General features: G+C 32.2%; 1 protein-coding gene across 3 annotated transcripts in view; it reads right to left on the reverse strand.

Moving 5' to 3' along the window:
* LOC124354003 (axin) overlaps nt 1-12,360 on the reverse strand; it is a 106,958-nt gene that overhangs the window by 10,074 nt on the left and 84,524 nt on the right. For all 3 annotated transcript variants that reach the window (XM_046804115.1, XM_046804116.1, XM_046804114.1), the window contains 7 exons: nt 8,656-8,763; nt 7,687-7,792; nt 5,137-5,252; nt 3,121-3,216; nt 2,897-3,026; nt 1,929-2,055; nt 213-470 (listed from right to left, as the gene is read on the reverse strand). In XM_046804115.1, coding sequence (XP_046660071.1) covers nt 213-470; nt 1,929-2,055; nt 2,897-3,026; nt 3,121-3,216; nt 5,137-5,252; nt 7,687-7,792; nt 8,656-8,763 — 941 coding nt within the window. The remainder of the gene's footprint in view (nt 1-212; nt 471-1,928; nt 2,056-2,896; nt 3,027-3,120; nt 3,217-5,136; nt 5,253-7,686; nt 7,793-8,655; nt 8,764-12,360) is intronic.

Consider the following 12,360-nt stretch of genomic DNA (forward strand, 5'->3'; position numbering starts at 1 on the left):
TAATAGATTAACATTCCCCCGACTATTATGTTTGGATATTTATTACAAACAATGTTTAAAAAGTACTAAATCTAGTCAAAAACCATTAATATCAGATCCAGGAGAGCGGTCATTTACAATAAAATTACATGACCGCCTCAGAGAACCAATTGTGATGTTACATAAGTTGTATTATATTTTGCCTTCCCAGCCTAAATCAGTAGTAGACATACCTCGGCCTTGACTGTTTGGTCCGCAGCTCGTCCTCCAGCAGACGTCTCCTGGCCTCTTCCAGTTGAGTGGGAGTGTGAGGACTGGGCAACGGGGGCATACTTGGGTCCGCCACGAACGGCTGAGCAGGAGCAGGCGGTGAGGCGGACCGACGGCGGTGTGAGTGCTTGCCACATGATGATACACTCTCACGCTCGCTGTGAGTTGACACCACACCACCTGTCCCTGTTCCGCTCTCCATCAGCCAGGACATCACCCAACTACACACATTAAATAGATTTACAAAAATCCAATCCATTAACAAAGCTTAATACAATACAGATTGCAATAGTTCTGTAGATCAGCTATGGTAACTAATAAAGTCAAATGGTAGAAGTCAAGAACAGGCCTTAAACTTTTCAAGATTAAAAATCCCTTGATATTTATTTATGAATCTAAAATTTAGTATAATAGCCTCAATCAGTTGTATGATAAAAATCTAGCTTTTTTAACTATAAATGGGAAATATTTGTGACTTTTAGCTGAAATTCGTTACTTTTAATAATATTTATGACCGGTTATTGAAATTATTGTGTTTTTTCATGAGCAGTATAACCACTTCTTTACAATATCTCTGCATTTATCTGTCATTCATTTGGAAATATATAATTACTTACATTTAACTAAATTTTGCTAAATTTTAACAGGAAGTCTTGTGCGGTTAAATTTGCTCAGAACGACTATGACAAGAAAGCTCGTAATTTAGTTTTTGTTGTGAACTGTAGTTTGTAAAACCAATGATATAATGCACTAGAATGTTTACTGAACATCAGACAACAACTGAGCTCCATTTATTGTTCTTGGCTTCCTGTTATCGAACTGAAACTGGTTTTTGTAGTTATCGACCGTTGTTTAGGACTATAGGCTGACACATTTGACGGTGCTTTCTTTAAGGGAAGAGTGCAAGTGCAACTCTTGAAACCGGCGTGTTAGTTTTGTTCCTGCGTAATGTTGCGACTAATAAGAGTTTTATTTATTTGAAATAGTAATTGAATCTGTGTTTACATTGAATTCTTTTAAGTTTTACGCTAAAAAATTTTAAAAATGGTTAACCCAGACAATGAAAACGTTGATCAATTTGTCAGTGACATTATAAAACACACCAAAATATAAAAATCTTTAATTTTTGAAATCGTATTAACATGCTAGGGAGAAGTACAGAAATGTATATTCAGCATTCTAAGGGTTAAAGTTATCACTTCTATTCATTTGGGTTTCTTCTTAAATATAGTAAAGGTATCATTTTCACCCGCAAGATGAAATTAATGAATCCATTACTAAAGCAGGTAAAAATTAAAGTGTAATTTGAACAATAGATCTCAAAAGTTCTGTTTTATTATAATGCTATTAAACATTGGTTCAAAATTTCATAATATTCTTATCGTTATATCTTCAGAAAGTGACAGATTAGGATATATTGACTTCTTATTTTACAAATGATGACTTGTAAAGCAGTTCTCAAAGTATGACATAAAGTTTAGAAAATTTACTTTTTAAAGGAACCATTGCAACAAATAAGAATCTAAAGAATATTTTTCAGTCATATTTGACTGTCACTATTTCCAGCAATACTACGGTCAATATATTTAAGTTACTTTGGTTGCCATTCACTGATGAAATGAACCAGTGTTAAGAGGCACAAAATGAAAAACGAATTCCTGTATTTGAAAATTACTAACTTGTCCTTGAATTGTGATGCCATACTGACTGGAGGCGTGTCACTCACTACGCTGACTCCGCTGTCTGTCAACTCTGTCTTCTTACTGCTCCACTTGCCTCGACTCTGCCTCAACCTCGAATCGTGACCTAACCCAAGGCATATAATCTAATGAAATAGGCATATAATCAACAACATGTTTAGTGATCCAGTTTTTATCTACTTCGTTTGATTGATTCTGCTTAAAAGTGGTGGAGGACACTATCACTAAGAGGTACCACAAGGTTTGGTCATGAGTCCCTTGTTTAATTAATAAAATTTGATTTATAACTGTTATTTATTTAATAAAACTGTAAGATATGGAATATATTTTTGAATTTCTTGTATTGTTTCAATAACAGTTTAGATCCTACTTGCATGTTACATAGCCAAACATAGATGATAAACTACTATAAAAATATTCAATATTTAAAAAGATAAGCTATATGAATGAACTATTTAAGTTATTTATTTAGAGGAAAATAAATTAACTTTACTTCTTTCCATATTTGTTCAATTTTCTATATTTCATATCTTCTGTATGTATCCAAGTTCTTATAGTAATTATAATTTCATGAATTTCTAAAAAACATAGTATATTAAAAGAATTTGTATATTTTCTAATCTAGGTATTAATACGTTGACTGCGGCAGACGTCTTACGTGCAGAATCACATTGAGAGTAGTCAATTTTACTCAGTATAGAATAGCAGTAAAGGTATCAACAACCTTATATGTTGAAAAACATACATATATAAAATGATGTAAAAAATATTTTTCATACAAACAAATTACTTTGCACATCCCTTCTAGCATAGACAATGTTAAAAATTAAAATCCATCTAGTAATATTATCCTATTCTGGCATTCAAACAGAAGTATAAAAAAATTCCCACCTTATTTGTTCTGTTTTCATAAAAAAATGATCAGAATTTCAGTATTAATGCCTTACCTGGAACTTGAGGGTATGTTTCTGTGTAGTCAGGCATCGATTTACTCTTTGGCAAGTGATGTCTGTGTTCTGAACCCTCTGTGAAATCGTGAACATTCCCTGAGTCCGACGAGAATGTTGAGAAAACATCCTGCACAGTAAATTACATCTCAGTTCTTACACAATTACTACAATTTAAAAAACACTTATCTGGCAATATGACAAATGATGATGGGAAGATATACCTTGTCTTTCCGTGGATATCGAGTGTAAGGTCTGGTCTGATAAGGGTGTGGTGGCGCAGCATTGACATGTGATGGTAAACTGGAACCACAACTACCCTGTAACATTGATACAATGCTGTAAGCACACATTCTTTGCACACCATACATGTCAGCAATGTTTTGAAAATGTAAAAGCAACACAACAATACCAACAGCATTTATACATTTTTAAAACTTCTGAACTGTGAAATGAATTATGTAAACTAAAATTACTATGAACAATAACAGTAGATCAGTAACAATAATTTTACACACTCTTGATTGATTTATTTCATTGGAAGTTTATCTTTTGGGGCCCATTTGTTCCCCACCGGGTTGACTCACCAGGTCCAATTAATTTCAAGTGAATATGCCTATATTTCAATCAATTTCAGTCAATAAATTGTAATACACTCTTGTTTTTCAAGGAAGAATCTTGTACCATTGTTATAAAAAGTTAAGCAATGCAAAATAAATGTATTCATGATGTAAAAATAGAAATACATTTTTGTTTAGGTTTTTTTTACTTACTTTATTTCTTTTTGAGTCAAAACTGTAAGGAAGTAACTATCATAAGTATTAGTCATGTTCTAAATACTTACATAATTAAGTTCATGGCCTAGGAACATGTAATTTGTAAATAAATAAATAAATATATATATATATATATATATATATATATATTGTATACAACATATTTGATTCAGTAAAGCACCCATATTTTAGCTTATGAGAGTGTGTAGTACTAATTACATTGGTAGACTGTAACAGTGGATCGGTTGGTGTGTTCTTTTGAACAAAGTAGGCTACTTGAAACATAGTTAGGCCTACATAAACTACTTGAGTTTTTTCACTTCTAAACTGAATATTATATCAGTACGATTGTAAAAAAAAACACTAAAGATAAATAAGTTGTTACTATAACAATGGCTTATTGAACTGTACATAAAATAAAAAATGAACAAACAGAAAATTTACTATACTATACTACCTTTGTATCCTAACTATAGTCTGGGAGGTAAAAGTCCTATTCAATAAGGAACACAACTTAGTTATTCATACAATCAATAGAGGAGTTTATCTAAAAAAGGGATCAAGATTAACTAGATTTGTTAAGGGTTGAAGTGAAGTATAGTAAAAAGTTAAAAAATAACAAATTAAATATTTTGTCACAGGTCATTTGTATTTAGCTTGACACACAAAACAAATTATTAGATATATAAATAATAAACACTAGACATTAAATCATTAATAGGTGGAATCACAACAGCAGAAATTTTTATAAATACCTTTGAATTTTTCACAAGACTCAATGTAAAAAAATACCTCTATAAATGGTTGTACAATGATCAAAAACCCATCACTAATTTCTATAACATTTAAACTTTATAATCTGAAGTCAAACTTTGTAAGACAACTTTCTCACGTGAGTAAACTCATTATATGGAACAGAAGTTTTAAATAAAATTACAACACCTTGGGTACATCCATTGTATTAGGAGTGTACTTGACCATATAGTATATTAGAAAGTAGATCCGTTGTCATTGGGAAAGTTAATGGAATCTACACAAGAACTCATATGTCTTTGGCTTTATTTTTTTGTACCTCATTAACTAACCTCAATACCATCAAGTTTTACTATTTTTCAATAAGATAAATCTAGTGATTCAAATTCCTTGTCACTTTCATGAATGAAGGAAAAAAGCTAGTGTACTCCAGACAAGGATGTTGCATTACCCATGTATCCTGGCTTTATTTATTTTTATCTCAGTGACAAACCTCAATAACATTAAGTTTTGCCGTCTTCCGCTCAATTAATCCTTTACTGCCAAGGACTGACTTAACCGGCTTTACAGTTTATTCTGATCACACCCAATCTAATCGTCCGTCACTTTTGACTCAAAGTCCACCACAATCGACATTCTCGGCTCTGGCATTGAGGTCAAGAACCCCATGGGCATACATGGTACATGTAAACATTGCTTGGCTAAATTTACCTTGGCAAGAGGCAGGTTGACTCTGCTGCGATGAGGTGGGCTCTTGGGACGGGGAGAGATGAGACCAGGTGAACGAGATGGCGTCAAGTCAGACCAAACTCTAGACACATGCTGGTCTGAAACATCACAGTAGACATGGTACAGAGAAACTTACTTAAGAAAAAGTCACACATTAACAAATCCAACATTTTATTGCAACCAACATTAATTTTAATGAACTGGCTCATGAACTTTTGGTAAGAAACTTCACTGACTGTTGTTCCAAGGAGTAGGACCTACTACTTGACTATGAAATACAGAAAATCATAATTATATTTTCTGACAGTGCAAGTGATTTCCATGAGAAATGAGGATTTTATGTTCACCGAAACTAAAAAGTTAACAGTTGGTACACATTTCCTAGAATGAAATTCATTGAGATTTCCAGTTGTTTTAGAACAAACTCCATGAATTTTAAGAGATGTAATATAATTTGATGAAAAGCAACAACTTTTACTGGTACTTTAAGTCATAATGGTAAAGGTTCACACAATGACTGAAAAATGAAACCATATAAATGGTAGTTACAAAATAGCAAAGATGAAAATTAATATGTATAACTATATGTATATTTATTGACACAATGTTAAAATATTTGTAAGTTTGAAACAAAAACAAAGCCATTGTATAAAATAGGTAATTTGTGTACTGCTCATCAGGCGATAATTAATTAAGCAACAGATAACCAGCAGAGATTTGATCGTCAAGTGACATTGATCAATTCTTGTAAACCGATTTTTTTTAAGATTCGGTGGATTTGAGATTCAGGATTAGACTTAGACACATCACTACCTTTAAACAAGACGTTAAAAGGCCCTTCCACCTTTAAACTTGATGTTTTCCAAAAAAAAGAAAGAATTCTGTGACAAAATTTAAGAAAATTCTATAAGTATTTTAAATTCCCTGATTTTTCTTAGTTTACCAGAGTTAACAAAATTCCCTGTGAAATGCTATATTTATATAGAAATATGCTATTCTGTATGTATATATACATACATATATCAAAATAATGTTTATTAACCTTAATAATCATATCATATTTACTTGAATTGCGTTTTAATGAAAATGCTATAAAATGCGTCTTTTAGGCCTGGTTATTGCTGATCAAACACGAAATGTGACACCAAACTTACAAACCAAATTGTTTACAAACAGTGACCTCCCATGACCTTCTCAAGTCCAACAATAATCCAGTTATTACGACATACACACAAGGAATGGAGGCTTGTTGCAAGCAGTTCACAAACCATCCGAAAGTGCTGTCCAGACTTGACAGATATGTGCTCGCTAACAGTTTAACAGTTTGGATCATAGGTCTGGATGCACCTTAAAGTTTTTAAAAGATTTGTTGGTCCTAAAAGGGTTAACTAAAACTACAGGGCATGTGATCGAGAAACTCAATGGAATTGGAAAATAATCATGGCCACAAAGATGGAAAATGGAGAAAAGTGGATTGAATATTATATTAAAGAGGAGATACTGTCTTCAAAATGACTTAGCTATAAATCCATCGAAAACCACAAGTACACAACATATAAATTTTAGTAGAAGACACGAACAAATACCAGTTATTCCCAATATTACAACAGAAATGAGGAAAAACTTCTGGAGCTAACAATTGATGCCAACCTTACTTGGGCTTATCATATTAAAGCACTGACCAAGAAACTCTCATCTGGAATATTCCTAGTCGGCAGAATGGTGTGGATAGGATGCCTGGAACTAACCAAGACAGCTTACTATGCAATGGTAGAATCTCGTATTAGATATGGTTTAATTTCTTGGAGCATAGAACCTGAGGCCAACCTTAACAAAATCTTGGTCCTCCAAAAAAAAGCTGTTAGAACACATGCTGGCCCTACAGATAGCTGCAGAAAAGCCTTCAAATCACTTAAGCTTTTAACAGTGATTACTTTACATACTTGCAGTTGTCATTTAGATCAAGCAGCTTCCAAGAAATGAAGACATACATTCCTACTACACTAGGAGAGCAACTGACTACAGTCTTCCTATTCACCACACAACAGAAATTAGAAAAATATCTTCCTACATCAGGTGCAAAATCACCAATGCACTGCCACAAAACCTCAAGGACAAGCGAGAAAACAAATTGAAAAATGAACTACAGAAATGGCAACTCATATACTCAATCAAGGAGTTCTTCGAGTTCTTATATAACAAGACATAAAATATTATAAGAAACTAACAAAAGATTGTAAAGCAAGATTACCACCTTTTGACACCATTGTATTAAAAAAAATGAAATTACAAATAAAGAATATTGTCTATTGTCTGTTGTTTATACAGAAACATAGATCTATAAAAAAAATTAATGATATATACAACAAAGAGCAAACTACTTTAACACTCAATAACACGTGGGAGTGAGAATATTTATAGAAGTGGGTATATAGATTCTCTGCTTCAATTAATTAAAGACTGAGGGAAAATGAGTGTTAAAAATCCTAAACGGAACAAAAACAAAATGCTCTATCAAGATAATACTCTTACCTAGGATATCCTGATCATTGTCATCATCCAGTTGCAATTTCTCACGTATTGTGTCTGTCAGACTGCGTTGTACCGCCGCTGTCAGTTCTGGCGGTAAAACTTCAGCCTGCAATAGATGGTTATAATGAGAATAAGTGACCTAACAAATAAATTCAAATCTACACAAAAAAAGACTTCTGATCACCTAGATTCCTTCTTTGCATTTATTAACAAAATAAAGACAGTTTTTAATATCCTCAAAAGCAAAAAGTCTTGTTAATTGAGTTATTGTTACATAATCAAAATAGTTTTTAGAGCAATTCCAACTATAATGTAACTTGTTTCCACTTGTTTTGCAGATCTTGTGAGCAAAAATTCACTCACATAATTTATTGGAATTCACCCTTTCCTGCTTTAAGTATAATTTATAGACAAAATTTTATTTATTTTGATGTTCACATTCAATTCCAATATATTTTCATAATTATACATAAAATACAGAAATATAAAAACAACATATAGTGATCTGTCGTGCCAGTCAAATATGAAGTCAAAATGACGTTGAGATGCAACTGTTTATAGTTCCATACATATGGGTGAAGACTTACAATATGATTAATTAATAAATAGCAACTAAAATACTTACTAAAAGAATCAGAATTTAACAAAAGACAAAATCCACCTTTAGTGTGTAATACTATTAGTGAAAAAGCAAATACTTATTATAACGGATTTTCAGTTTAAAACATTTCTCACAGATCTCTGTTTAGGTCTAAATTTACTACAATAATGTAACCTACTTAAAATACAATAAAAAAATACTTTGTTTACAGTTTATTGCCAACACTGATCATTTGTGCGTTGAAGAAGTGATCCAACACTGATCAGGCAAGAAACTAATCTAGTTAAAAATGTTAAACTAGTAAATATTTCATTAACACTTCCAGCAAATCAATTTAAACCATAGAAGATTCATATCCCTATTCTCACCTCTTGCAATTTACGATCCAATTTCTCTTGTGCTTCTTGATTTCTCTTCACGCTTTCCAGTTTCTCAATCAAAATAGCAGCAAATTGATCAGGTTTCATCGGATGCACCTAAAAATATTCAATTGTTTGAATTCCAAAACAAAAAGAACAAACTGCTAGTCTAATTATAACAAAGGGCAGTCTATTGCTTGATTTAAAATATTTTCACTAACTGTTTTACATGATTTTTCAACACTTAATCAAACCAAGACTTCTAAGGGAGGAACTCTTGATACAGATAATAGCATTGTTTTAGAAATACATGGATAAAACAGAGGTGGTAAAGTTGTAGCCAGGTAGAGGGTACTAGATATGTGTATATGACTGCAGAGTACAGGACAGGCCAGAACAGATAAGGCATATCTTAACTGACAGCTTTTGAGTGATAAGCTTGCAAACACCCTGCTACTGGACTAGCAGGTCCATTATATCCATCCATAATCCTTCTCAGTTCAAAGAATCTATAATTGTCATGAGATACTACGTACCCTGAGAGTTTTAATAATTTGGGTATTTATGATTATTAACCCTTTGAATGCCACAGTGGCAAAGATTGAGTAAAATACAAATTCACCTAACAATTATGTTGTAATTCATATATGTGAAATATCAAGCAATAATTTGCGGTATTACAAGGCTTCACAAGAAAGATTACAATTTTTTTTATTTTAATGAAAAAAGTATCAACATTTTTGTATTGAAATGCACAACAAGAAAATAACATGCAACCAACAAAACAACAGAAAATATAAGTATCAGTGACATGTAAAAATTAAAAAAATATATATTCTTCTTTTTTAACAAATTACAAACATAGCATTATACTGTGAAAACTTTTTTTATTGTTTATAACATTGTAAATGTGGAAAATTATTAAGATTTTTTCTAGGACTACAATAGTTACATAACAGTTTTTGAGAATATATACATACAGAACACGTCCAGTGCAGGGCTACAATCGGAAAAATTACGATTTAAAAACCTTGGCTTTGTGTCCTGTTGTAGTGTGTAAGAAGGATCTTCGTAAAGTATAAGAGACAATGAAAAACTAGTTATTATCACTATCACTACCTGAAAAATTACTTAGTCTTAGTAAATTACGTGAGTTGAATAAAGTTAGCATATTCTAGTTAGTAAGAACTAAGTAGTTTAAACTGGGGCTATCCTGATGTGCTAAGTAATATGCTAGCCGCTTAGCATACTATGCATGTCTAAATATTAGGATATGCGTATGACGATTGAATTGCAGCAAGAGGCAGGTAGCCTCTGACATTATCTCTTTGTTGTGCCCATCTATCTACTGCTCTTGTCTCCATATGCTCTTTATTTACCATCCGTCCCTCTATTAAGTTTTAATATTATTTTTATTCTTAGTTTACCTTCCGCTACAGTTAAGTATATCTGTTGGTTTGTCAAGTCTGCAGAAGACAAATTGGTTGATCACGAAGATACAGGCAAGAATGTTAATAGAAAATTAATTGTAAAAATTAAAAAATACTCAATTGTTCTAGAAAAACCACCATGTATGAATCAGTAAACAAAAAACCAGCAATCGTTGCATTGACTGAAGAATATTTTAGTGCCACTGAAAAGTAAATTATGTAATTAGAAAACTCATTAGAAAAGAAAAACCTAATTAAATGCCACAAAAAACAAAACTATAGAGTTTAAGATTTGGGAGAAATAGTCTCTTTACATTGTGAGTAGGGAAGTAAATCACATTTGTCATAAAGTGCCAGAAGCACTGACAGTCTGTGTAAAAAGGAGTTTAACAACAGAAGAATCACAACCAACACCACAACAAGGTAAACAACTACTACACAGTTTGCAAGGATTCGAAACATTCCCTTGACCTGTCCAAATACTCTTTCAATAAACACACTCTAGAGTGAGTCAAATTAAAATAGATTTCTTGTGGTTTTCTAGTTTGCTGAAAGCAATTTATTACCCAGGTTGAAAGTACATAGTCTGAATTCCTCAATAGGCAAAATGCACTGTTGTAATGTGAAAGTATGTTTATGATGGGACTTCTTCTCCTAGTCCTGGTATCGTACACACTGCCAGGCCACTCCTCTGAGACATTTGTAATTTTTTTGGCTGCGTCGCAGATTAATTGAACAATTAGACTTGGATAACTAATCTTTCCTAATTATTTACGAGGATTATTCAAAACTTAAGATCCGATTCGCTGTATTTGGGGCCTAGGACGAAACACACATGCGTGCAGACTCCCGGCATGCCTTGCACATCAAGTGCCACCATTAGTGTTGTTACTGTTGATGTTTATAGTGTCAGTTCACAATGTTGAAAACAACTGATCAGCCCGCAGATTGTGAAGTAAGTCCAGTGATATGGTCTTTGTCTGCAAGAAACATTCCAGTGGCAGAAATTCATCGGCCAATTTTTACAACTTAGGCACTCAAAAGCTTGTTGAACAATGTGAGAAATGCTTAAATAAGTATGGAAGTTATGTAGAAAAATAGAGAAAGATGTAAGGAATTTAAATAAAACAAGTGTTTTGGAAAAGAAATTTTATTTTTTTTATTAACTGGACCTTACTTTTGGAATAACCCTTGTATTTATCGCCAAACATGGTAGGTTCTTTTATTTCAAAACGAGAACAGTCAATGGATCCAATAACTGTAGGTCAGCGAAAATGGATTTGCAATAAAAGACTGTCATCGTTCATTTCCTCTAAAGTTGAAAACAATTTAATCCATCTGTTGGATTTTTTAACAATGTTATCCATTACGTAATAGTTGGTTTTTTTTAAACTGTTTTTCAATGAATGCCTACGTCCTTAGCCACTCCACTCTGAAAACTTGTAATGTTTTAGTTGCATGTGCAAGTATAAATCATACTATTGTTGTTTGTTTCTAGATGTTTACATTATGTTTTGAAAAATAAGATGAAAAGTTTCTATATTGATTTTTGTATTTAACGGTTTACTGTGTTGTTTACTATTTAAAATAAATGTTGTAAAGTTCACCTGGATCAGTAAGGTAACGCCTATGTGTAAAATATATGCATCTTAAGTGTTCTTTCATTTAGTGAACCCTAGAAGATGGTTTTCACCCCGGAATTTTTGGCAAGGTTTACCAACAAAAAAAATCATTGCTGTGGCACCCAAAGGGTTAATTGAATACAGTAAAAACTTATTTTAAATATACATAAGAGAACACATTACTCTTGAATAAACAATTAATTAAACTAATTTACTCTCCACTTACTCCAATAAATCTCAAATGTGAATAACCTCCCATTGTAAAACTAATTACATTTCACCAGACATAATAATCCATGGCTAATCAAAACAGTTTCAATTTAATTGGCCCAAACATGTGACTGATGGTAGTGAAATTCAATAGATTTAGTCTTCAAATACCTTCTTTTTAATAATAGAATCATGAGAGACATCTCATTTGGAAAATATGATTAATAAACATCAAAATATGTTTTGGTTATCCAGAAACAATCTCAAACCTATTTTACTTTACAATTTATATATCATAAAGTATACACTTGTGTATACAAAAAAAAACCTTAAAAAGTGTTTGAATTGAACATATGTTTTAAATGAGACACCTCCCATAATCCTAATCCCAAATTAATTTAAATATACACATCTTTCCACTCTTATTACCAGTTACACTTGCTTTCATTCCA

The sequence above is a fragment of the Homalodisca vitripennis genome, chromosome 2 (genome assembly GCF_021130785.1).
Source record: "Homalodisca vitripennis isolate AUS2020 chromosome 2, UT_GWSS_2.1, whole genome shotgun sequence".
In the NCBI taxonomy this organism is placed as follows: Eukaryota; Metazoa; Arthropoda; class Insecta; order Hemiptera; family Cicadellidae; genus Homalodisca; species Homalodisca vitripennis.